A 25,439-nucleotide genomic window follows, 5' to 3' on the forward strand; every position below is an offset into this window, starting at 1 on the left:
ACCGATATACATTACCTTAAATGATCATAACTCCTAGGCTCGGCTGCGCGATCCGGTCCGTCGTGGCATCAACATTCCGCTGTCGACTGCCCGATTCGGCAATATCTTGGCACCACCTGAGCCCCTGAATGATGTCTCCGCATAGGTGCCCCGCCTCCACGTTGGCTGCGGGAGCGCGGGTAATAAAGCGAGCCCGCTAAGTCGGATCTAGCTTGCGGCTCTTCAGCCTCCGAGAATGACACCTTTCTTCAAGACCCCGGGGCCCGCCGGTCGGCAACACTCCATCGCCAGTTAACACCTGAGTCGCAACCACGGTTCGCCAGACGTGAAGCCTGAAGACCAAACTTCCCCAGTTCCCATCATCACTTGTGGTTGTTGTTGTTGTTGCTGTCACCCTATCCAACATGGCGGCAACAAAAGGTGCAGCAAAAGCCGCGGTCCCCGCCCGGAGACTGACCAAGGAGGAGCTGGTCAAAACACACGCGACACACCTGAAGAAGCAGAACAACTCGCCAAATGCGCCGCGGCCAGTGAAGCAACCCGTCATTTCGGACGCGTATCCGGCATCGACGAAGTCCATCAGAGAACTCGAGATTGTGAATCGCCCCTTGTAAATTTCAAGGTTGCTCCACTGTCGAGACTCACACGGCGGCTGACTCGATTTTCCAGATCCCATTAAGTGAGCTGCAGCCAGAGACGCACCACCGGGGCAAGGGCATCATCGTCAGGGCCGTTAGCCCACCGTTTCTGGGAGCCGGCGCGGTCAGCATCGTGGAGGACGAGTTCGGCAATGCCGACAAGCTGGCCATTTACAACCAGCCCGACTCGTCCATCCTGTCGGCCGTCCCCGAGGGCTGCGTGGTGGCGGTCAAGGAGCCGTACTACAAGAACAACGGCGCGGCGGGCGACTACATGATCTGCGTCGACCACCCCTCAGACGTCATCCTCCTGAGGTTCACCGACCCGATCATCCCCGAGGCTCTGAGGCTAGGCCCGCTGCTCAAGACAGCCGACGAGTGGAAAAACGCGGGTGACCGGGCATTCATCGAAAAGGACTTCCCGACGGCCGTGTTCTGGTGGGAACCCTCACGTCCGACAAGTTAAAGCCCCTGCGTGCCGTCGCTGACCATTTTTCAAGCTATACCGAAGCGCTAGAAGCAGCAGCGGACGACGCCACATTCCAAGCTGCCATCTACGCCAAGCGCGCCGGCACCAACCTCATCCTAGGCCGGTACGACGCCGCCAAAGCGGACGCGCTCGCCTCGCGCACGGGCGGGCCCCAAGACTGGAAAGCCTACTTCACCGCCGGCCGCGCCGCCTACGGCCTGTGCAACTACGCCGAGAGCAACACCCTGCTCACCACCGCGCTCGACCTGCAGCCGTCCAACCCGGCCATCCAGAAGGAACACGCGCGGTGCCAGGCGCGGCTGCACGAGGAAGCCACAGGCGAGTACGACTTCGCGGCGATGCACGCGTCGCTGGGCGGCGGCGTGCACTTGGACCGGGGGTCCTTCCTGCGGCACACGCGCGTGGCGCCGTCGCGGCACCACGGGCGGGGGCTGTTCGCGACGCGCGACTTCGCGGCGGGCGAGCTGGTGTTCGCGGAGAAGGCGACGCTGATGCCGAACCAGTACGAGCCGGCGCGGGCGTCGGCGGCGCTGTTCGCGCTCGTGGTGCGCCAGCTGTGCGACAACCCGTCGCTGGCCGGTGCCGTGCTGGCGCTGCACGCCGGCGAGGCCGCCGACGCGGTGCGCACGGGCATGGAGGGCGCCGTCGTCGACGGCGTGCCCGTCGTCGACGTGTTCGTCGTCGAGGGCATCCGCACCAAGAACTGCTTCAGCGCGCCGCGCTCGACCCTCGAGGACACCCGCCCGAGCGTGCCCGAGGGCTGGGCCGCCAAGGGCCTGTGGGTGCACGCCAGCCGCATGAACCACAGCTGCGTGCCGAACACGATGCGGTCGTTCGTCGGCGACATGCTGATCAGTCGCGCCACGCGGGATATCAAGGAAGGGGAGGAGCTGTTCCAGCAGTACGTGCCCGTCAAGGCACTGCCGGACGTGCGCAACGAGCAGTTCAAGAAGGGATGGGGGTTTGAGTGCGAGTGTGCGCTGTGCGCGAGCGAGAGGCGCAGCCCGGAGGCGATGCTGGCCAAGCGGAAAGAGCTGCTGGCCGCGGTGGAGAAGCTGTGCAACAAGAAGCTGCCGGGCAAGGAGCTGGTGCCGGACGCGACGATCCGGGCCGTGGACCGCCTGGCGAAGCAGCTCGAGGATGCGCACGAGCCGGACGTGTACGAGGGGGTGCCGCGGCTGACGCTGATCTACCCGTGCAACTGGCTAGTCGCGGCGCACCGCGGGCGGAAGAACCATGCCAAGGTCGTCAAGTATGCGCTGAAGGTGCTGCGGAATTTCGGGTTCAAGGTGCCGGAAGAGAGCGAGGCGTGGGACCCGCGGGAGATGTACGCAAAGTCGGGCGACGCAACGCTCATGACTGTGCATGTGGTCGCTGCCCTCAGAACGCTGGCTGATGCGTACAAGGCGCTGGGTCACGACGAGATGGCAGAAAGGTGCATTGAAGCGGCCGAGTTTGGCTACATGATAGTCACTGGTTCCAAAAACGATCTGACGACACTGGATAAGTAAAAAGCGGGAGGGGGCGTGGTTGGGGAAGCAAGCGTAAGCTGTAGCATTTGCTTCATTTTCGGGTACATATATTGGGGGTAATACAGACGGACTTCCACTCTGTTTTGTTCACCGAAGCTTTCATGTCCTGATCGAGACGATGCCAGCCGCCCTTGGGTGCTGGAAGTTGGCTTGCCGTGTCAGCAATACTGGCCTCCTGGTTGGTTTCAAGGCTTGGGAGTGAGGCATTTGCGGACGAGATTCCTATCCGAGCAGAATCCCTCATTCCGCTTTTCTTTGTTTCCGTGGGTTAGAGCCGGGTGGGACATCATGAGATCTCTCAAGTGGTAGCCACAGGCCCTCTTCTCAGTGCAAGACGCGGCGTGCTCTTTCAACCTTCACCCAGGTATAACATGCCGTTCCCCGGAGGGCTGTGCAGGTCTTTCCTGGTACTTGAATCGCGAGGCCATCTTCTTGTGTTTTTGTGGGAGGCAAGATTCACAACCTGCGCTCTTGACTGGTAGTCGACTCTCTCACACATTGAGCTGCAAAATGGAGGACAGCGATGCCGAGCGGCTGGGAACACCTCCACCTCCCTATGACAGCCTCCGGAGCGCCGGCCAACATCTGCGCCCTGTGACAAGAAGTCTTCTGGACAACAACTACTTCGACTATCGCGAAATCGAAGAGTACCTCGCCAATCCCTGGTCACCTCCATCGGCGCCTGGCAAGCAGATTGTGATAATGAACAAGTCCGAGCCGAAGTGGTTGCACTGTCACCACGTGGTATTTCCGGTGTACTGGCAGTGCCCAGCCTGCTCCGCTCATAACAAGTGGGACGTGAGGGCCATGCTGGGCCCTGACCAGAACTACGGTCCTTCTTGCTCCTGCCATCGTTGCGGTGCCTTGGCTCACCGTGACACGGCGCTGCTCAACGCTCAGAAAGATGAGATCACAAAACTCTCTGGCCATAATCTTATGAGCACCCGACTCGACGCATCATACATGCGGTGCTGCGCGTGCCACGGCGTGCGCTTCCTCGAAGGGCCAGACCGGGGGAACGGTTGTGCTCACTGCGCCGATCCCCAGCGGAGCAGATGTCCAGACTGCGTCCTATGCAACAGGTTTCTGGAACCGCTCCAGTACTGCAACTGCGACCCGGTCAAACACGGTGTCCTGGACCTGTGCCGTCGGGCACTGGGGAATGATCAACGGGTGAATGAGGCCCGCTGGCCGAGCAATTTCGTCGTTGACGACAGCGATGGCGAGTACGAGAGAGCCTGTTGGAAGGTGGCGTGCTCGTCCCTTTGTTTCGGGGGCAGTCTTCTCGCAATCAAGACGCCACAGCCCGCGCCTCAACGACATCGGGGACAGCCTGAACGTGAAGTACGACAAGAGATTCAACCTGACCGAGCCCCGATGGTTCGGGCGGATTCGCTTCCGCCGCCCAGGCCCGGAGACCAACATCAGTGGCGGCATATTACGGAACCCTTTGGGCCGATACCACGCCGCGGTCACACGTTCGACTCGGTCGGAGCCTTGGTGCATCCTGCAGAGTACAGGCTTTCGTGGTCCTGGAGGCCGGTTCTTCAGGATGAGAGGTTAGACTTGGAGGTCTGGTGGAACCTGGAATCGGGCCCGGGCTCGAATACACATTTGCGGACGAGTCGGTGATGGAGGGAGCACTGGAGGTGGCCTTGAGAGCGCTCTGTGGTGGATGGGATTGCCGTAGGTAGGTTTGGGTGCAAGCATCGCTCGCGATGGCTGGAACTTCGCATCAAGGGTGAGCTGGAAACTGGAGTTAGTTTGCAAGCGCAGATCCTGCGGCTGGTACCCGACGTAGGACATTTCGCAAGGCAACATGAAGCCTCCTGAGGAAATGGATGACGTGCACAGTTTGGCGATGCTCAGTGCTGCAACTGAAGATTAACTTTCTCCTGCCTCCCTATCACGTTCGCCAGTGTCGAGCTTTCCCGGAGCAATCGCTCGTCGCCGCCTGTCACGGTCACCGCTCGCCCTTCGTTTTGTTTCTCAGCCAAACGACAGAGATCTCCCACCCTCCCACTCAGGGACTAAATGTGACCCTGAACTCAACCCCTTGCTCATGAAATGCCTGCACAGTGTTCTCTTTCTCCTCCTTGAACCACTGAGCCCAGGGATCGGCCACGGCACCTGTCATGGTAGGACCTCTCAAGTCCATCGACACCCTCTTCAGCCTGGGCGCATGGTGCATAAGCAAGTCCCTTGCCTCATCAGGGTGAAACAGGAGCCGACTCACAGGGCCGCGGTACCGGAGCGTCTCCAGCCGGGGAAAGGCTTTCAACATTGCCCGTAGGCCGTCCGCGGTCATCGAAACATGGTGGAACTCCACCTCCAGCACGCTCTCCGCGGTAACCTTCACGTCCTCGTGCGAGACGACGGTGAAGTTGAAGCCCCGGATCACCCTCAGATTCGGGGCCGCGGCGAACAGATGAGATATCCAAGGCAGGTAAAGGCAGGCCCACAAGTCGCAGTCGTCGCAGTTCGGCAGCTCGACCGTGTGCAGCCTCGGCATCGAACCCGGCGCAAAAAAGAGGGGGGGCATCGAACCCGGCGCAAAGAAGAGGGGGGGGTCGAACCAGCTGAGTCTGAACTCGAGGGTCAGCGCGTGGGGGCAAAGACTCGTCATGATCGCCATTGCGCGTTGCTCGTAGCGGATCCGGCCGTCCGGGGTGCCAGCGAGATCATAGCTCCAGTTCTCCCAGTTGGTGTACTGCGAGTAGGTGGTGTTCTGGGCGTTGAAGTAGGCCAGGACTTCGGGGGGCACGGTGGAGTCGGCATTGGGCGGGGCGAATGCCAGTGGGAAGCAGAGGGCTTTAACGTGCTGGGCGAGACCTGGTCGGGCGAGGAGGGTGCGAGCCAGGAGCCCCCATTTGCTCAGATTCGGTCGGCGGTAGAGATGGCGGGTGAATACGGCGTTGAGGCGGCGAGAGGTGCGGCAAAGGATGGCAACGCCGCGGTCTCGGGCTTTTTGAACTTTCGACGCCTTATGGGGACAATAGCTCGCCAGCTCAAGAGCGACACCGGGGTCGGTGGACCCGGACGAGGCCCGATGGGTGCTGGGTTCGTCGACGAGCTGCTCGGCGACAAGCTCGAGGAGTTCGACGGGAAGGGTTTCCAACAAAGGCATACTGGCGGCTTTGATGGGTCCGTCGTAAGGCGATGACAAATTTTGAGGGTAAAATAGCGTGGATTGCAGTTCGAATGATGATATCCGGGTTGCAGTCGAAGAAATGGGAGGGGTTGGGGAGCTTTGCCAGCTCTCTTTGAGCAGCTGGTTTTTCTGTTGCCTCAGCAGCTGTGCGAGAAAGCAGGCAGTTTTCCCATCTGAGCTTCAGTTCCACGCAACCCTGACGTTGAGAACCAAGTTCGAAACTACTTAGTTGTTTAGAAGCCACATTACGGATAGAAGAAATATATACCAGGTAGGTAGTCCCCCAGAACAAAGCCGCTGTAGGCCTTCTTTCACCCCCGACCTCAACGAGCAAGAACCCTGGAAATGAACCCGATTAAGCATACTGACATTGAGACAGTAGGTGAAGCATCATATACCAAGTCGCGCTCCCCGTGCTAGCTTCCTGCTCGCCTGCCCGGCACAGTCACAGGTTTGGGGTTGAGAGAGTTCTCTTCACTCCAGTTGGGGACTTTAAGTGGGTTCTGGCTAGGATTGCTTTCGAGCCATGCTTTCCAGTCGTTGCTACCACATTCTAGGAGCAAACCTGACGCAAACCTGACGCTTTGCTGATCGTCGTGCCCCGGCAAACCGGAATAGCAATTCCCAATATTGGTCATCAGCCAGAATGCATATTAACAAACGTGAAGTTTTCAATTTAGGCAAATTCATCCCCGGGCGGAGCAGTGGCCACCGGACACGTTCCCACTTGGGCTCCGGTCGCAGATCGACGGGTCCAAGACAACATGGCTTTTGCGCGAGAACAACGCCTGCTGCCTGAGCATTGGAGTCATCACTGCAGAGTAATTAGGCTTCTCCTGAACCTCAGAAGCATCGCTGCATCGAAAGCCGAAATAGCAAGTCTCATGGCAAACCACCATGTATGCACGCCTTTTCCTTGCCGGACTTTGCGTTCTCGGCCTTGGAGCGTCGATTCAGTCAGACGTCGGCAATACAGCCAGCTGTCCATGGGGCCCATTACTGGCGAGTCGTGGCTATGACCATCAGTTCACATGTGCCGCCCCTCAACAACAGCAACCAAAACAACCCCAAACTCGACAGGCGGACCGCCGCGAAGCCCAGACACCGGAGCTCTGGGACGAACGTGATGGGCCGTACCAACAGGCTCAAGGCTATGGGGTGTTGCCCCAATGGCAAGGCCCGGAGCACTGTGCCACAGAGTTTTGTCTCTTCTCCAACCGAGAGGCAGGCGAGGGCATCGCTCTCATCACCACCGCCCGAAACGCTTACCTCGCCTCCAACTACGTTCCCTCACCCACCACTGGCGTGGAGCCAACAGCATACTACGAAGCGGAAGTGCCCGGCAAGGGCCGCGGGCTTATTGCCAACCGCACCATACGCAGAGGCGAGATCATCATGCAGCGGTTGCCAGTGCTGCTGATACAAATGACTCCCCATGTCAACCTAGATCCGGAGCTGCGTGAGCAGCTGTACCAAGCCGCCGTTGACCGGCTGCCCGAGCCCACCCGTGCCCGATTCATGCGCCAGATGGGCGCCACCGTCTACGACAAGGTCGAGAAGAACTCGTTCCGTATGTTCGTCGACGACTCCCTTCACCTGGGCATGTTCCCGGACGTGAGCAAGTTCAACCACGACTGCCGACCGAAGTAAGTTTCTCCAGGCCCAACCCCACCCCCCCCAACCCCCCCTCCCCCCCCTCCTTCGCTTGCCACAAACCCTTCTAACACCATCCCCCTGCCTGCCCACCCAGTGTCCACTACCGCATCAACAACCTCACCCACACCGCCATCGCCGTCCGCGACATCCCCCGGGGCGAAGAGCTGACCATAAGCTACATCTACCCACTCGCCCCGCTGTCCACGCGCCAGACGCAGCTGCGCGACTGGGACTTCACCTGCACCTGCGCGCAGTGCACGCTGCCGGCGACGGCCTCGGCGCAGTCCGACGCGCGGATCCGGCAGATCGCGGCGCTGGAGGACGAGATCGAGGCCATCATGGCGCGGCCCGGCGCGCCGGGCCTGCGCCCCGCCATGGGCATTCGGCTGATCGAGCTGCACCTCGAGGAGCGGCTGCACGCGTACCTGGGCCCGGCGTACACGCGGGCCGCGATCATCGCGGCCATGTTCGGCGACGAGGCGCGGGCGCGCGAGTACGCGGCCGAGGCGGCGCTCGCGCTTGAGAGGGAGGTCGGGCCGCATGCGAAGGATGCGAAGGCTATGAGGAGGCTGGCGGATGATGTGAGGGGCCACTGGGCTTGGGGCTTGAAGGTGGAGGGGCAGCGGCCGCTGTAGGGGCTGGTGAATGGGTGGGACGGTCGTGGGGAGGTGTGATGGGGTTGGTGGAAAGGGACTGGTATTTCAGGAGAGAGGGTTGGGCGTTGGCTCCGGCTTCTCCAGTAGCCTTTCTGCTGGCAAGGTCATTTGGGTCTGGATAGCTCGCTCGTCATGAAAGCCGGAGAACGTAGAGCGCTACTGAAACCTCACTACCGTCACGGTTAAGGTGGAGCATCGTCATCACCCAATTCCAGAAGGCAAGTGCCTCGGTAAGGAAATAACTATTTCGGTACTACCCGGTGATTTGTCCTCTCGAGCTACGTTTTGTTGCGGAATGGATCCCTCACCAGCGAGACCAAGTGCAGCCTCTACCCTGCCCAGCCGCTCACATAGGTCCGATTGAATCTCGGAAAACTAGGTGGGAGGTCTCGTCCAGTCGGGAGTATTTCCTCAGCCTCCAAAGATCCCTGAGTTTCATCCCAGGCTTCGCTTTCCTCGCTCGCCACAGTTTCCAACCCCAATGCAACATCACGACCACCATCAAGGCCACCGCAGCTCCCACCAACGTAACCCACTTCGTCCCAACGGCCGCGCTCACGCCGACAACCGCCCCGGCATCATTCACCCGCCGCTCGGCTACCAGGGAGGTAATGACGCCCACCAGCCAGCCAAGCACCAGGAGAAATGCCGTCGGTCCTGCGAACGTGAGAATCCAAAACGCCACCCGTGCAACCGATCGGGGCTGATTGTCCTGGTACGCTAAGAGGCATAAAACGGAAACGACAAAGGCAAGTATGGTGCCCGCGATGCTGAGGAAGATGAGGCCCGCGGCGCCTTGGAGGACAGCATTGGAGTACTCCAGAGCCGACTTCAGGGACTGCGTGATGCCGATGTCAGAGAGGGAGATGTTGCGGCCGAGAGGGCCGAGATCCAAGGAGAGCGTGGCGTCGAGGAGCGCAGGGATCGTATTGGCATGGTCTGGGTAAAGAAAAGCTAAGTAACTGCACGATCTGATACGGATGGGCAGAGTGGCCAGGATGGAGGGGACCACTCACTGGGGCGGTAGGAGTGGCAGGTGGTGAAGTTACGACCCCCACTTGGGGTGAAATCCCCTTCACACATTTTCAGCGTGTAGAAGGCGTAAAAGTCGGGGATGTGAAGTTTGTCGGCCAGGCTGTTGGCAACGCTGTTGGCAATGCCGCTGGCCTTGTCCGCAGCGTCGCCGGCAGCGTTGTCAACGGCGGAGGATGCGCTGGCAACCGCTGAAGCGGCGCTGTCGCAGGCTTGACCGAGAAAACCGCCTGCATTGGAACAGTCGATCGCTGTGGTTCGAGTGGGCAACAATGTGTTAGGCACTGCGTCGATGGAGATGTTTTTGCCCAAGGCGGAGGTGTTGATCTGGTGGAGGGGACGCTTGTTAGTACGAGGGAGACAACTCGTACTTCCGGGAGCGGCTGGCTTACCAGTAGGAGCTCGTAGTCCTCCAGAAATCCAGGCTTGACGCCCGCAATGACAGCCACGATCATCAGGATGAAGGCTGTCAGGAAGCACGAAGCCGACAGGAGTTGGGGGACGATGAGCTTAGCCATCTTCCAGCCCTGAAAGAGGCAGGATATACGTTTCGAAGCTCAAAACTGGGGACGCTGTTAGGGGAGGGTGCCTAGGTCTGCAGTGACAAATCGCTGGCGCCCTTCAAGTAACTGAGTCCATGGCAAGCATGCCGAAACACAGAGGGCTTGACCGTCTTTATGGAAGCTGTGTATCTGTGTGGGCTCCTTTCGGGTGACCTGCGTCCCATATTCCCCAGATTCCGGTCATACGCCAGGGCAGGTAAGACCGTAAAAGGGTCGCGTATGCCTTGGTAAGATCTGATGGCATTCCGAAATAAGGTAATGTGGGAAGATCTCCTGTTGTTCATGTCAGTTGTTGTCAAAGAAATGGAGGCCCAATCTGTGGCTTGCGCACTGGTGCACTTGCATGTCAAAGAAGGCTGGTGTGTCTGGCGATTCTGCGGGACAGGAATCAACGCCGCTGCATTGCACAATCCACCTGCCGGGTGTCCCACGTGATGGTTTAGATAGCAACACACAAGGAGTGATCGGTCAGCCCTTCAGACTGTATATTGTACTTCCTGTAAGCTTGTTTTGGCCCTCTGGAAAAGGCGCGGACCAAGCGGGCTGCCTTCTTGGGTCCCGGCTCCAAGGACTGTGTCACGAACAGACGGGATGGAGGAAGGAAAGGCCGGCAAAGAACAGACAGGTCAGTTTCAATTAATGAGAGGCTGCAATCAACGGTGAAGTACGGAATACAATGCTGAGAAACTTTGCGCTTTCCAGCTTGGCGGTGCAGTGGAGTTGCGGTGAGGCCGTGGACCTCTCAAACCGCTCGGAGCTTTCATTATGCAACAACTCCCCTTCGGCCATCAAGACAAACAACGTGAGTTCTCGCTAACGACACTGGTTCTGTTTTCAGGAAAAGCTGTTGGGGAAAAGGGCGAGTTAGAGCCTTGTTGCGGAGAAACGTTCGACCCACCCACCGAGTTTGCTTTACGCGCCAAGCCTGTCTTACTAAGGTAACACGGCAGATCAACCAGGTCCCTGCAGCGCGGGGGAGGGGCAGGGCCCCACTAAAATTTACGCAGTAGGCCCCGTTGTCGGAGCTCAGGTCCTGTCCTGCCGCCAACAGTTTGAGTCACTGTGCCGACTTGAGCAAAACTTGCACCCCATTGTCGAAGACGCCCGCGTCCCGTCCCGTTGTCAACCGCTTCGTGCTCGGGACCCTGACCTGTACACCTGAACCATCCTCGACAATGGCCCAAATACCGGACCCCACGGTCGACCTCGACTGGTCGGGCTACGTGGGCTCGATCCAGGAGCATTTCCGCGCTCAGGCCGAGGCCCACCCCGAGCGCACCTGCGTCGTCGAGACGCGGTCGTCCACGACCCCCGAGAGGAGGTTTACCTACCGCCAGATCTACGAGGCTGCCAACACGCTGGCCTGGTATCTGCACAATGCCGGCGTCACCAATGGCGACGTGGTCATGATCTGGGCCCACCGCTCCGTCGACCTGGTCGTTGCTTTGATGGGCATTCTGGTACGAAGCTCCACGACCAACATTGGCACTAGCCAGCAGCCGTTTCTAACTTTGTGCTCCAATTCAAGGCTTCTGGCGCCACCATGACCGTTCTCGACCCCGCCTACCCGCCCGCGCGGCAGCAAATCTACCTCGAAGTCTCCCAGCCCCGCGCCCTGCTGCGGATCGGCCGAGCCACAGACGAGAACGGCCCCCTTGCGCCCCTGGTCCAGAAGTACATCGATGACGAGTTGCAACTGAAGACGGACGTCCCCGACCTCCGGCTGCGCGACGACGGTATTCTCTACGGCGGCGAAGTGGGTGGCCAAGACATCTTCGCCAGCGTGAGGCAGCTCGCTTCTTCGCCCCCAGATGTCATTGTTGGCCCCGACTCGAATCCCACGCTCTCCTTCACCTCCGGAAGCGAGGGCCGACCGAAGGGCGTTCTGGGCCGGCACTTTAGCTTAGTGAAGTACTTCGGCTGGATGGCTGAGCGCTTCAACCTCTCCTCCGAGAGCAGGTACACGCTGCTGTCTGGCATTGCTCACGACCCCGTGCAGCGCGACATTTTCACTCCACTCTTCCTCGGCGCCCAGCTCCTGGTCCCTTCCAGGGAAGATATCCAGCACGAGAAGCTTGCCGAATGGATGCGAGAGCACAAGCCCACCGTCACCCATCTCACTCCCGCCATGGGGCAGATCCTGATTGGTGGCGCCACAGCAGAATTTCCCAGCCTGGAGCACGTCTTCTTCGTTGGAGATGTTTTGACCACGAGAGATTGCCGGGCCCTCCGGCGGCTCGCGGTCAATGCCAACATCATCAATATGTACGGCACGACCGAGACTCAGAGAGCAGTCAGCTACTACGAGATCCCGAGCCGAGCGCGGGATCCCGACTTCCTCGACAGGCTTAAGGACACCGTGCCTGCCGGCAAGGGCATGCAGAACGTCCAGCTGCTGGTCATCAACCGGGAGAACCGGACCGAGCTGTGTAAGGTGGGCGAGGTGGGCGAGATCTTCGTTCGCGCTGCCGGCCTTGCTGAGTGAGTTCAACCCAGCACGCCTTTGTGCGCGATGCCACTAACGTTGGTGCCTCAGGGGATATCTTGGGGACCAGGCACTGAACGAGCAGAAGTTCCTGATGAACTGGTTCGTCGACAACCAGAAGTGGGTGGAAGCCGACCAGAAGATCAACAAGGGCGAGCCGTGGCGACGATACTACAAGGGACCCAGAGATAGGTTGTACCGTACGGGCGACCTTGGAAGGTACCTGGAGTCCGGCGATGTCGAGTGCGTCGGGCGGGCCGACGACCAGGTCAAGATCCGCGGCTTCCGCATTGAGTTGAACGACATCGACAGCAACCTCAGCCAAAACCCGCTCATCCGGGACTGCAAGACGCTCGTCCGCAGAGATCGGAACGAAGAGCCGACCCTCGTCAGCTATATCGTTCCCGAAAGCAAGGAATGGCAACGGTGGCTTGCCGACCGCGGGCTGGCCGACGTAGAAGATGAGGGTGTCGAGATGGGTCCCGTAACCGTTTTCCTCAAGAAGTACAGGAGGATGCAGACCGAGGTGCGAGATCACCTGAAGACGCGGCTGCCCACGTATGCGGTGCCGACCATCTACATCGTCCTCAACAAGCTGCCGCTGAACCCGAACGGCAAGGTAGACAAGCCCAACCTTCCATTCCCCGACGTGGCCGAGCGTGTCGAGGATGCGTCAGAGGACGACATCAAGAGCTGGGAGTCTCTGACGGAAACGGAGCGCACCGTGGCTCAGCTGTGGGCCGATGTCATTCGCGGTCTCAACCCCAAGACTATCAGGAGGGATAATGGCTTCTTCGATCTCGGAGGGCACAGTTTACTGGCCCAACAATTCCTCTTGACAGTCCGCAAGAGTCTAGGCACCGACGTCCCTATCACTACGCTCTATGAGCACCCTAGTCTGGCTGGATTTAGCGCCCAGGTCGACAAGCTGCGAAGCCACGACACTAGCGCTGTAGGACCCGAGGCTGGTGAGGCTGCTTACGCCAAATCTCTCGACGAGCTGCTGAACCAGCTCCCGGAGAAGTACCAGTCCGCCGATCCGGAGGCTCTTGCCTCAGCTGAGCAGCTCACCGTCTTTCTCACTGGTGCCACCGGTTTCCTCGGTTCGTACCTTGTGCAGGACATCCTCAACCGGACTGCCCGGAGTGTCAAGCTTATCTCCCACGTCCGTGGGGTGAAGGACGCGTTGGCGGCCTTGGCACGACTGAAACGATCACTTCAGGGTTACGGGCTGTGGAAGGATGAATGGGCCGGAAGGCTGAGTGCTGTCGTCGGTGACCTGTCCAAGCCCCAGCTGGGTATCGACGACGCCACCTGGCAGAGCCTTGCGCAGGAGGTCGATGTGGTGATCCACAACGGTGCCATTGTCCATTGGGTCAGGAGATACCAAGACATGATGGCAGCCAACGTGCTCTCCACCGTCGACGCCATGAGGCTCTGCAACGAAGGGAAGCCTAAGACGTTCTGCTTTGTGAGCTCGACCAGTGTCCTCGACACGGACTACTACATTGAGCTTTCCGAGAAGCAAACAAGAACCGGCCAGGGCGCTATTATGGAGGAGGACGACTTGAACGGAAGTCGCACTGGTCTCGGCACCGGCTACGGCCAGACCAAGTGGGTATCAGAGCAGCTTGTCAGGGAAGCCGGCAAGCGCGGCCTGCTCGGCTCCGTCGTCCGGCCAGGTTACGTCCTGGGCGACTCCGAAACGGGCGTCTCCAATGTCGATGACTTCCTGATTCGCATGCTCAAGGGCTGCATCCAGCTCTCGGCGCGGCCGCACATCATCAACACGGTCAACGCGGTGCCGGTCAACCACGTGGCGCGCGTCGTGGTCGCGGCCGCGCTGAACCCGCTGCCGGCCGGCGGCGTGCATGTCGTGCACGTCACGGCGCACCCGCGCCTGCGCATGAGCGAGTTCCTCTCGATCCTCGAGTACTACGGCTACACGGCGCCCGAGGTCAGCTACGACGCGTGGAAGGCGGAGCTCGAGCGCTTCGTCTCGGCCGGCGCGCTCGAGAAGGACCAGGAGCAGCATGCGCTCATGCCGCTGTACCACTTCTGCATGAACGACCTGCCCGCCAACACGCGCGCGCCCGAGATGGACGACCGCAACGCCGTCGCCGTGCTGAAGGCGGACGCGGACCGCTGGACCGGCGTGGACGACAGCACGGGCCATGGCATCGGCAGGGACGACGTCGGCCGGTATCTGGCCTACCTGGTCGAGATCAAGTTTGTGAGCAGGCCCACCGGGAGGGGCAGGCCGCTGCCGGCGTTGAAGCCGGAGGTGTTGGCTGCGCTGGCGGTCGGCGGGACGGGTGGGCGTGGTGGTGCTCATTAGAAAGGTGTGCGTGGTCTGAAACGGAGGGGAGGGTTAAGAAGATAAAAGCGTGGTTTTGTTAGATGAAGTAGATCTCTCGCAACGTTGAGTACTGGGTAGAGACAATGTATGGACAGATATAGCGATGGAAAACTGTGTTCCTGCCTGCTCGGTTCTTTTCCTGTCTTGTTTGGCTATGCAAAGTGGCCTGGCCAAGACATGTTATAGCTCCAGTCCTTCAATGGCTTGAGCTTCGTGGGTTGTAGGCATTCAAGGACCGCTTAGCCTGCTCCAATGATTCCCTAATCGAGCGCAGGTGCTTACAATCTCCGTCAAAGTAGTTTCTTGTTGGCACACTCAACTCAGAAGAAACCCTTTTCTGCACTACTATCTGCCTCTCCACCGCCCGCTGCCCAGAGTCTCAGAGGACAATACTCTCGGTAGTTGTTGTAACTTGCGCTTGTCACTGCATCGCCCTCGTGACCCCAAGTTGACCACCCAACAACGGCATTATCGGCTCTTTTTTGCAGCCCCGAAACCACCATCACGGGGTGCGGCAGTCATAACCAAGAGGCTGGGCATCTGCCGGGGATGGCCACGCTCCCGTCCCTTAGCGCGCCGACTCTATACTCTTAAATTAACCGCGGCTTCTGAGAAGGGATAGCACTGCTGTGTTGCCCGATAATACGGGGCAGCTATGCTTTGGGATATTGCTCAATACGGAAATAGGGCCCCGGACACCAGTAACGGGTGGCATCTTTAGCCGAGCGAATCGAGACTCGATCCAGTATGTACACTTCGGATCAGCTTTGCATACGGCATCTCTTCCGCAGACGGTTTAGGTCTGTGCCCACGGTTGTACTAAGAGGCTGTAGCACTTCCAACCTGGACGTCGAACGACCACAATATCTGGCGCAGTATACCATGTGTCCAGCCCATTTAGGCTCATCCTTCGCAGAGTGCTCTGTACGCAGAAGCCTTTCCCTGCGCCCCATCCAACTTAGCCATACACCGCTTCCCCACACAATGGATCCCTTTGCCCGGTTCTCGATCAAGCTCTAATTAGCAGCTAGCTACCGGGCCGGGGGCGGGCGCAAACATGAGTTGTTAAAAACAGGTCCCTCCCAGACCACCCAGGGAGGCCAGAGGAAGCTGTTTTCATGGTTGCGTGTGCTTTCCATAGGCACCGCCGATCTCACTTCGTCGCCGGGAGGAAACATCCAAGAGTCGAGCGACAAGCGGCCATCATGAAGCTTTCGGCTGGCCAAGTCCTCCCTTTTGCGCCTTGGATCGCACCCAGGGCATCGGTGGCCGGCGTGCAGGATGTCGCGGCCGAGTCCGCCATGAGCGTGATCCGAGCGGCAGGCGACGCAGCCACCTGCGACTGGTTCAACCAGCCCATCGACCACAAGAACGCCAGCTCCCACATTTGGCAGCAGCTGTACTGCGTCAACCCGCAGTGGTGGGCCGGGCCCGGGTCTCCGGTAAAGCTGCGCGCTATTGTTGTTGCTTAACGCCGTCCCGCCCGCAAGACTGAATATTTCATCTGGCAGGTCGTGCTGATGACCCCCGGTGAGAACCCAATCACGTCGGCCGTCGACTCGGCGCGTGGGTATACGTACCTTGACAACACGACCATGACTGGCGCGCTCGCGCAAGCTCTCGGGGCGGCAGTGGTCGTGCTTGAGCGTGTGTATTTTCCCAGCCATGCCCCGTCTACCGCACCAGGGGCACGAGCTGAGAAACGGTGGATGTCGATAGATCGGTATTTTGGCGGATCATCTCCCTACGACGGTTTCGACGCGGAGACGCTGCAATACCTCACCATGGAGCAGTCGGCCGCCGATATCGTCAGCTTCGCGCAGAACGTCACCTTCTCGTTCGACAAAAACAAGACCAGCGTTGCCTCCAAGACAGCAAGTTTTCGCCAAGCCCACAAAAGTTTGCCGTCCACGATTCTGACTTGTTTGACAGCCCTGGGTGTACTGGGGAGCCGGCTACTCGGCCACGCTCGGCAGCTGGATCGAGCACTTCCACCCGGGCGTCTTTCGTGCCTACTATCTGAGCGGTGCGACGGTCGAGGCCAACACGGAGAACTGGTACTACTACGATACGATCCGCAAGGGCATTGACGCGTTCCGCAACAGCACGGACTGCACCGACGCGCTGAGCGACGCCGTCGCGTACGTCGACAGCTTCCTGCTGGCCTCGCCCGTCAACGACACCAAGGTCTCGGCGCTGAAGCAGCTGTTTGGCGCGACCTATCCAATTGCCGACGACGACTTCGCCTAGTAGGTGTCTTCCCGTGATCATCACTCTCCGGAAATGTCCCCCTTAGAGCTTCTATGCTGACTGCTCTTTTTTCCTCTCAGCGCCATCGCGACGCCGTTCAGGTACTGGCAAGAGACCGGTGGCTATAAGGACCTGCTCGACATGTGCGACGCCGTGGTCGGCACCAACGACACGATCGAGGACAAAGTCCTGGGAACGGTGCCCGCCTCGGTGGTTAACTACTCGGCCTATTTCAGGATGAACTTCCGGGACTCAAGTAAGCCCAACCCTCCCTTCCCCCCCTCTTCCCGCTCACTTGGAGAGAACTAAGACCAACCTCCCCGCGAACAAGCCTGCACATACTTCGACGTCTGGGGCCAGGACGACCCGCTGTGGTGCCTCAACACGCACGACCTGCTGAACCCCTTCTTCGAGGCGCGCACGCTGGGCAACCCGTGGCGGACGTGGTACTGGCTGCTGTGTAACGAGCCGCTGGCCTCGTGGGCCACGGCCGCGCCGCCAAGCCGGCGCTCGCTCGTGTCGCGCAAGATCGACGCGCCCTACTGGCAGCGCCAGTGCGACATGCACTTCCCGCCCACCAACGGCTTCAAGTACGGCAGCTCCGAGGGCCGCACGCCCGACACGCTCAACGAGGAGACCGGCGGGTGGGGGAGGAACTCGAGCTGGGTTATCTGGACCAGCGGGTGAGTAGTGACTCTTTAGTCGCCTTGCTTGGTTTCGGTGTTCCGCTGGCGATCGCTGACAGGCTGCGTGTGTTTGTGTGTTTGTTGCTGTAGTGAATTTGACCCCTGGCGCGACACGGGCATGTCGAGCGAGCTGCGTCCCGGCGGGCCGCTGCAGTCGTCGGACAAGGTCGCTGTGTTTCTCATCAAGAACGCCGAGCACGCCGACGATGCGTACACCGCCAGGGGGCTGGCCAACCTCAACCTGTCGGCCAACCCGGAGGTGACAAAGGTGCAGCAACAGTCGATTGACATCATCAAGAAGTGGGTTAGCCAGTCCCTAGGAGGGAAGAGTGGCGAATAGCAGCGGGAAGCTGGCCGCGGGAGCGTCCGGGACGCCGGAAGGCAGGTGTGTTCGTTGGGAGTGGATTGATGGCATTCTACTACACCGCTGGCCTATGCAATCCGGTCGCCAGTTGGGAAGGCACTCTGCGTTCTACCCTGTTTACAGGTGCTGGGTGTTTTTGCACCTCGTTTCAGAGTGGCTCTCACCCATGGGATCACGAGCTGGACCTACATGCCCTGTGCTGCATTAACTTTCAGGCCGACTTGACCGCATCCTCGGGCCACCTCAACCGGCTGACCATTTCCGAGGCAGAGTAGACGTGCTGTTAGACACCGCCGGCAGAACTGGCGTGGGGTGGCTTCGAAGGCAGCGCAAGCTGCGTTGAATAACCCTGTTTATTTTGCTGTGTTCCCTCCCTGCCCATTGCCACCTGGAGCGGCACTGATGCGGTGGCACGCAATCGTAGTATGCAGATACAATGGTGGAATAAGTGATAATGGATCCAAAGTGGGGAGGCTCCCTCCACTGCCAAGATATTCTTGGCAGTGTATAGGGTGCGTATAGGCTATACAGGGCTAACCCTACATAGAGCAACCCTAACCCAGAGCCTTCCTAGATAGGGTCATCATCTATTTACATATATAATACGGTTCCGGTATCAAGTGCCGGGCCATAAGAAAAACATGGCAGTGCCCTCACTACGTTGCTCTTCGAATTAATCCTTCTTCCTAATCTGGTAGCTCACTCCTTCTAAGTATCCTCCTCGCGAGCGTATACGCTACGCTGTAGATTCGGGGCTAGGCTAGCTACTACAATAGTCGAAAGTACTGGCGAAGGCGGCTCTGGGATAGGCTCAACTAGTGCAGGTGCTTTCTTAGGCGTTGCAGGCTACAGCGCTATAGGTTGTAGCGCCGTTATATACTCAACCAGGGCCTTTGGCGCAGGTCTCTCCTCAGACGTACTAGGTCGCAGTACTATGGTCTTCGGCGCCGAGGGCTGCTTAGTCTAGGCTACTAGAGTAGGCACCTCCTATGAAGAAAGTCCTTGTCAATAGGGTGGCTACTACTAGGTCCTTTCAAAGGCGGCTACGTAGGCGCTTAGTGGGTGCTATAGCGTCTACGGTCTTCTCTATAGCCTTGTTGGCAGCCTTGTCTACAGCCTCTATGTCTTTCTTTCGGGGCTAGCTACAAGAGCGCTTAGCAGGTACTGCGGCGTCTTCCTTCTTCTACATTGCGCCTATAGGCAGATCGATACCTAGGCGCTTCTAGTACTCTTATACAACCTTAGGAGTATACTATATATTGTATAGTGATTTCTAAGCGTTGTAGTAGGTACCTAGGTTCTTCCACTAGATTAAATACTTGATCTATATACCTATAACCGAGTACTTAAGAATATACTCTACTTTATAGTTATCGCTAAACTTATAATCTTCAGACTAATTAGAGGCCTAAGAATCTTCAACTAGGCCTACCTCTAGCTCGACATGGCTATAAGGATCCTCTCCTAGTAGTATAGGCAAGAGGTGTTCTACAGAGATAACTAGGTAGATTCCTATATAGCTCGGAAGATCGAGTTTATAAGCTAGATGGCCAACGTAACGCTTAATAAGAAATGGTCTAGTACGCTATTGCGATAACTTCCAAGGCGGGTTACTAGGTAGGTAGTAGCTATAATAGAGCTAAAGGTAGACCTTGTCACTGACTTTAAATTCGACCTGGCGATGGCGGCTATTGTAACGACGTTTAGCTTACACCATTGCGAAATCTATAGCCAACTAAGCCTCGTAGCGAAGATTATCTTACAGAGCTAGGAGGTCTACTAATGTTGTAGCGCCTAGATCAGCTATAAACACATTGAACGGACCTTATAGCTTGAATCTATATAGTTGCTTATATAGCGTAGATCGAATAGGAGCTGAATACACACTATTGAGGTTCCATTGTAGTAGAGGAATAATGTCGACCTAGTTACTAGTTGGGAATTCGAAGGTATAGAATCGTAGGGCGATTTCCACAGTTTAATTCTTACGCTCTGCTAGACCATTTGCCTACGGATAGTATATAGTTGTTATTAGTAGCTTAGTACTCTAATATTCCTATATACTAGTCTAGAGATCCAATATGAACTTACAGTTGCAATCTAAAATAATGGCTAATAGTATACCCTAGTCTAACAAGAGCAGTTAGTATATAAGAATATAGCCCTAGTCCTTCATAGAGTATTTGCTATTGCCTAGTAATAGGAGGGTCCGTTTACTGCTCTTATAGGACATAGTTATCATTACGTTGAAGGTGTTGTATCCTTCTAGTTGCTAGGAAGAACCTTTTAATAGTACACTTAGAAGGCTTACAATAAAGTCGATTACGATTATATACATTAGGAGCGTATCGCTTAGTTAGATCGGCTAGTATTCGCTAATCGGTTTCTATTGATCTATAGCATTAAGGCGGTATAACGGGCAGTGTGCTATATACTTTTTGACCTCCTAGGTTTTATTGACTATCGAGATACTATATAAGTCGTAGAGTATACGCTCTACACCGAAGTAATACTTAGCATTGTAAACCAAGCTAAGGACTTCTTTGATTATACCAAATAGCATATAAAGAAGGCGTACGCTATATAGCTAGATGTTATAGATTAGGCTATTAATCATTGTAAAAGGTAGCCTAGGATATAAAAAAACTCTAGTGCCCTCACTAGTTTAGCTACCAGTGAGATCTTCTATAATAGCCTTGTATTTCGAATCCTCCTTGTAAATGGCGATAAACTTCTAGCAAAGCGATTCCTCTATATAAGCTTCTACAAAGGTAAACAATACATTGTCGAGCACTACTAGGCTTTCTAAACGCTCAACAGGATCCTACATTACCTTTAGGCGGCTTAGGGCATCTAGCACAAAGTTAAAGTGGCTAGGCAGATGGTATAGCCGAAGATCGTATTCTAAGAGGTAAACGGAGGCGGTAATTAGCCGCCAATTAGCCTAATCTGTAGATAAGGTGTCGAGCCGGGTCTACGCAACGATTCTATATATAGTGGCGTAATCTGTAAGCACGTTGACGGGGAGCTAGGCCGAATATATTATAGTACAGAGCTTTTTAATGGCCTACACCAGATATACCACCTTTTGCTCGGAGGGCCTATACTATATGTCGGCCTTCGTCAGGTATCGGCTGAGGAATTTTACTAGGAGCACCTAATTTAATAGAATCAGTGTACTAGGCTCCTACTCGTAGCTATCGCGTAGATAGAATACTATTATACCAAATCCGCGCTCTAGGCAGCTATCGACCTATATAAAGAGCTGCTTATTAGGATCGAAGTGGTATAAAATAGTTAGATCTTCCTTGTATATCACTGCCTAGATCGCTTTAAAGGACAAGCGCTCTATAGGCGTAGGTTCAAAGGTCGTCTTTGCACAGTAAGCAATCCTCTTAGAGGCGTTACTAGTCTCGATATAGCCTTCTTCGTAGCCCTTCCTTAGCAACGTAGTTTTATAAGCCTATAGAGGCTCTACCAGCTATATATAGTATAGGATCAAAGTGCTATAAAAAGCTTGTAGCGCTAATATACTGCTTAAGTGCCTTGAGGTTACATAGAAAGGCGAGCTGCTTAAAGGCCTTGATGTTACAGACCAGGCTATACCCGGGCTAGGTATATGGGGCTACGCCCAGGATCCACAGCGGTCCTATGACGGGCCCACCACAGGCCCGAGGCGGACCCGCCTCGCGCCCAGAATAACATTGGCCCGAGCCCCCTATATACAAGCCCCTGAAAACTCTATACGTAAGAACCGTAGCCTATACTTCTCCTTTTCTCTCCTTAAGGTAGTTGAATAGAATATCGTACGCTTATCTATAGACGCTATAAGGCCAATATATTACAGTTCAACTACCTTTAGGCAGATAGAGCAGTTGTTGCTTCTAGACATAGACGAGAGTAGTACACTAGGCGTTTCGACGCTAGTACTAAGTGGACTGGACGCTACTATAAACAACCTAGGCGTCTTGTAGATTCTAGACCTAGACTAGGTCTATAAACACTTCTAAGTCTTATAGGAAACGATCGTATAGTAGAACGTAACTATCGAGGAACTCTGTATAGCCTAGATCGCTATAGCTTAGACTATAAACGCCCTTATAGTAGCCTATGCCCTAGCCTCGACGATTGACGTCGTAGCTCCAGTAGCTTCTAGGATATAGTGGAAGCGCCTCCCTATAGGACAACCCTTCGACGATAAAAAGAAACTCTTTGTCGCCTAGAGAGCTACGATAGTATACGTCTTAGTGGTAGACTAGGACTTTATCGGAGGCCTCTACGACCAATAGGTGTTCATTTAGGGGAATCTTAGCTAAGGAGTTTAGGCTAAGGTCGTGGCCTTCTATAAGTTGGGAGGGCCCTACTATAATTACAACCTAGGAACGTTCTTTAAGTACTTTACAACTGTTTATATAGACCCCTATAAATAGGTTATAGCTTTAATGGAGCTAGATATACTTTACTAGGGAGATAACGAGCTATTCTTCTCCTTCTTTATTCGCTTTAAGGCGAAGCTATCGAAGGCTAGAGGACTCAATTAGAACAACGAAGTACAATTTATTAGACTATAACGATGCCTCTCCCTAAAGTTAAAATATATTATAGTAGAATAGGGGGTTCTATAGAACGACTATACTATAGCTATTATAAGGTATTATAAGATCGCTACTAACCTAGAGGCTCTTCGCCTAGAGGAACGATATTAGTGGTCCTAGGGTAAACGACCAAGGCCTAATATAGATATAGAGAAGAATATAGATAGAGATATACCGATAACTAAGATTAACGTAGCCTATATTGCCCCTACCTAGGGAGGAGCTAATAGAGGCTATAAAGGAAAGTAGTAGTAGAACAGAGGAAAGCGAAGCGTAAATATACTATAGGCGAAGTAGGTAAGCAACGAAGTATATATAGCGTGTCAATAGGCTAGAGCCTATATCCATTATAGGCGCTAGGGTCACTTCGTAGCTACCTATCTCTTTACCCTAGCTAAGAGGCTAGCTCCTTAGGTCGATATCAACAAGCTAGAGGCTAAAAAATAGGTAGAGGAGGACTCCTCCTCTAAGGAGGAGGAGAGAAAAGAGTAGCCCCTATACAAAGTTTTATATAGGGGCCGAAAGGACCTAGCCACTTATAGAACAAGTTTATAAAAATTAGAGAGAGAATAGATAAGCTACCTTTTCTAATCCCTATTTTCCTAAACTCCTCTAGTTTTATAAACGTATAAGTGGATAGTAGGTACTAGAGCTATAAAGCTATTAGCGAAAGAGTATATTAGCAGTTAGAGATTGAGCAAATAAGCTTACTAACTCCCTATATCCTAGGCGTTATAGTCAAGGGGGTATAAATTATAAAGAAAATTATATATATCGCCTAGGTTGTAATAGATATTAATAGGTAGATCAATACTACTATATTCTATATAGTCCTAAGACTAGCCTATAACGTTATTCTAGAGCTCCTTTAAATAAACTACTATAGGATTGTACTAGACCTAGCTAATAGGGTCCTCACTATCAATTTGTAAAGCGGCCTATAGGTATATAAATGCTCTTTACGATAGAAAGAAACTAACACTACTCTAATTATAGGTATAGTGTTTATAGGCTTAGCCTATAGGGTATAAAAGAAGAAGTCTAAAGGAGCCTAAGACACGTTCTTTGTCACTAGTATCTACGAGATAACTACTATATTAGGGGCGGCCGTCTCTTAGCCCAACGTCGACCTAGACCTAAAGATCGCTCTACTAGAGGAGCTATAAGACTTCGTTAACCTCTTCGACAAAGAAAAGGTGAACGGTCTACCCCTCTATCGAAGGGAGGCCGACCATTATATCCGTCTTAAGACAAGCCTAGATAAGAAACCTCCTAAGTTCCTATAAGGACCTTTATATAATATACTAAGGGACTACCTCCTAGAGATTTAGAAGTAGGTTATAGACCTAATAGATAAGGGATAGATCTAGATAAACTCCTTATCGATAGTCGCCTTAGTCCTCTTTGTAAAGAAGCTAAGAGGGGGATAAAGGTTCTATATAGATTACTAGGCCTTAAATAAGATTACTAAGCAAGATTAGTACCTACTCCCCTTAATTAAGGAGACCCTCTAGTCCTTAGCTAGGGCTAAATAGCTTATAAAGCTAGACGTTAAAGCTACCTTCTATTATATTTAAATAGCTAAGGGGGATAAGTACCTTATAGCGTTTCGTATAAGGTTTAAGCTATTTAAATAGCTAGTCTACCCCTTTAGGCTCGTAGATACTCCTATAATATTTTAGAGATATATTAACAACGCCTTTAGCCTAATGCTAAGGGACTATATAACAGTATACTTTAATAATATCTTAGTATATTTAAGTGAGAGCTAGAAGGACTATATAAGGAAGGTATATAAAGTCCTTTGGAGGCTAAGGGATATAGGCCTCAACCTAGACCTTAAGAAGTATACGTTTACGGTAAAGGAAGTTAAGTACCTAGAGTATATTATAGAGGTAGGAGTCTATATCCGCCCTAACCCTAAGAAGATCAAGGCTATCTATAAATAGAAGGTACCCTATAGAGTCTAAGAAGTATAGAGCTTCCTTAGGTTCGCTAACTTCTATTGTAACTTTATCCCCAACTTCTCTAAGAAGGTGGCCCTATTAATACGTCTTACCTATAAAAATATCTTATTCTACTAAGGCAAGGAGGAATAGAAGACCTTCGATATATTTAAGGCTACATTTATATTAAAGCTAATCCTTGCCTAGTAGGATCCTAAGAAGGAGACGATCGTAGAAGCAGACTATTCTAGTATAGTACTTAGCAAGTACTTGTCTTAGTAGGGGGAGGACAAGGTCCTTTACCCTATAGCCTACTACTTTATAAAACTGAGCTCTACTAAATATAACTATACTATCTACAATAAAGAGCTATTAGCTATTATCTTATACTTTAAAGCCTAGTTGGCGAAGCTTCGAAGTATAGTAGCCCCCTTTACTATCTTGACTAACTATAAGAATCTTAAGTACTTCACTTAACTATGTCTAATTAGTAAACAATAGGCTAGATAGGCGGAGACACTCTTCTTATTCAACTTCGAGCTAAAGTACTAGCTAAGATCCTAGGCTTTACGCTCTAATACGCTCTCCTAGCGTAAGTAGAACGAGCCTAAAGACAACTAGTGTATTACCTAGCTACTTCCCCTAATTAAGGTATACTAGACTAGTGTATAGGAGGAGGCTAGGCTACCTATAGGAGAAACGCTTTTCAAAGATAAATAGCTCGCTACCCTATAGAACAAGGATATTGCTAGAGACGAGCACTACGCTTACTAGCTCTAAGCTATCTACAACGGAGCTTAGAAGTTTCCTAAAGAGGCGAATATAGTATAGACCTAGATCGTAGACTACTCCTTTAATATATAAGGCGCGCTCTAGTTCTATAGCCGTCTCTAGCTCCCTATATAGGAGCCCTTAACTACTACGATCATCTAGCGGATTTATAATTCGGCTATATCGGGATACCTAAGGTATAATAGGCTATTTAAAATGCTTTAGAGAGATTATTACTAGGACCTTATATCGTCCAATATAAAGC

The 25,439-nt window shown here is 54.3% G+C and overlaps 8 protein-coding genes across 8 annotated transcripts; 6 read left to right on the top strand and 2 right to left on the bottom strand.

Moving 5' to 3' along the window:
- Positions 1-404: 404 nt before the first annotated feature.
- On the top strand, positions 405-2,639 carry THITE_114734 (uncharacterized protein; the record flags this gene model as incomplete). The annotated part of the gene is made up of 3 exons (XM_003656869.1): positions 405-596; positions 670-1,076; positions 1,139-2,639. The coding sequence occupies 3 exons, from the start codon at positions 405-407 to the stop codon at positions 2,637-2,639; spliced, it is 2,100 nt and encodes a 699-aa protein (XP_003656917.1).
- Positions 2,640-3,170: 531 nt separating this feature from the next.
- Positions 3,171-4,292, top strand: THITE_156856 (uncharacterized protein; the record flags this gene model as incomplete). The annotated part of the gene is made up of 3 exons (XM_003656870.1): positions 3,171-3,886; positions 3,966-4,087; positions 4,174-4,292. 3 exons carry the CDS (start codon positions 3,171-3,173, stop codon positions 4,290-4,292), a joined length of 957 nt encoding a protein of 318 aa, XP_003656918.1.
- A 391-nt stretch (positions 4,293-4,683) lies between these two features.
- Positions 4,684-5,787, bottom strand: THITE_114732 (uncharacterized protein; the record flags this gene model as incomplete). Its single annotated transcript, XM_003656871.1, has 1 exon — positions 4,684-5,787. One exon carries the CDS (start codon positions 5,785-5,787, stop codon positions 4,684-4,686), a length of 1,104 nt encoding a protein of 367 aa, XP_003656919.1.
- Positions 5,788-6,708: 921 nt separating this feature from the next.
- On the top strand, positions 6,709-8,102 carry THITE_2057091 (uncharacterized protein; the record flags this gene model as incomplete). Its single annotated transcript, XM_003656872.1, has 2 exons — positions 6,709-7,457; positions 7,562-8,102. 2 exons carry the CDS (start codon positions 6,709-6,711, stop codon positions 8,100-8,102), a joined length of 1,290 nt encoding a protein of 429 aa, XP_003656920.1.
- Positions 8,103-8,469: 367 nt separating this feature from the next.
- THITE_2092090 (uncharacterized protein) lies at positions 8,470-9,673 on the bottom strand (the record flags this gene model as incomplete). The annotated part of the gene is made up of 3 exons (XM_003656873.1): positions 8,470-9,062; positions 9,140-9,482; positions 9,548-9,673. The coding sequence occupies 3 exons, from the start codon at positions 9,671-9,673 to the stop codon at positions 8,470-8,472; spliced, it is 1,062 nt and encodes a 353-aa protein (XP_003656921.1).
- Positions 9,674-10,716: 1,043 nt separating this feature from the next.
- THITE_2122221 (uncharacterized protein) lies at positions 10,717-14,902 on the top strand. Its single transcript, XM_003656874.1, has 3 exons — positions 10,717-11,178; positions 11,247-12,199; positions 12,255-14,902. The coding sequence occupies exons 1-3, from the start codon at positions 10,894-10,896 to the stop codon at positions 14,539-14,541; spliced, it is 3,525 nt and encodes a 1,174-aa protein (XP_003656922.1). The 5' UTR covers positions 10,717-10,893; the 3' UTR covers positions 14,542-14,902.
- Positions 14,903-15,767: 865 nt separating this feature from the next.
- On the top strand, positions 15,768-17,838 carry THITE_2147393 (uncharacterized protein; the record flags this gene model as incomplete). Its single annotated transcript, XM_003656875.1, has 7 exons — positions 15,768-16,004; positions 16,074-16,209; positions 16,282-16,436; positions 16,495-16,811; positions 16,893-17,068; positions 17,144-17,495; positions 17,589-17,838. 7 exons carry the CDS (start codon positions 15,768-15,770, stop codon positions 17,836-17,838), a joined length of 1,623 nt encoding a protein of 540 aa, XP_003656923.1.
- Positions 17,839-24,166: 6,328 nt separating this feature from the next.
- On the top strand, positions 24,167-24,406 carry THITE_2055898 (uncharacterized protein; the record flags this gene model as incomplete). Its single annotated transcript, XM_003656876.1, has 2 exons — positions 24,167-24,218; positions 24,258-24,406. The coding sequence occupies 2 exons, from the start codon at positions 24,167-24,169 to the stop codon at positions 24,404-24,406; spliced, it is 201 nt and encodes a 66-aa protein (XP_003656924.1).
- Between the last annotated feature and the right edge of the window lie 1,033 nt (positions 24,407-25,439).

This window comes from Thermothielavioides terrestris, chromosome 5 (genome assembly GCF_000226115.1).
Source record: "Thermothielavioides terrestris NRRL 8126 chromosome 5, complete sequence".
Taxonomy (NCBI): Eukaryota; Fungi; Ascomycota; class Sordariomycetes; order Sordariales; family Chaetomiaceae; genus Thermothielavioides; species Thermothielavioides terrestris.

What these genes read in the sequence shown, in the direction of transcription:
- THITE_2122221 (XM_003656874.1), top strand. Translation starts at nt 10,894, where the DNA reads ATGGCCCAAATACCGGACCCCACGGTCGACCTCGACTGGTCGGGCTAC. An exon ending in TTGCTTTGATGGGCATTCTG is followed by an intron (nt 11,179 to 11,246) that starts GTACGAAGCTCC and finishes CTCCAATTCAAG; the next exon opens with GCTTCTGGCGCCACCATGAC. An exon ending in CGCGCTGCCGGCCTTGCTGA is followed by an intron (nt 12,200 to 12,254) that starts GTGAGTTCAACC and finishes TTGGTGCCTCAG; the next exon opens with GGGATATCTTGGGGACCAGG.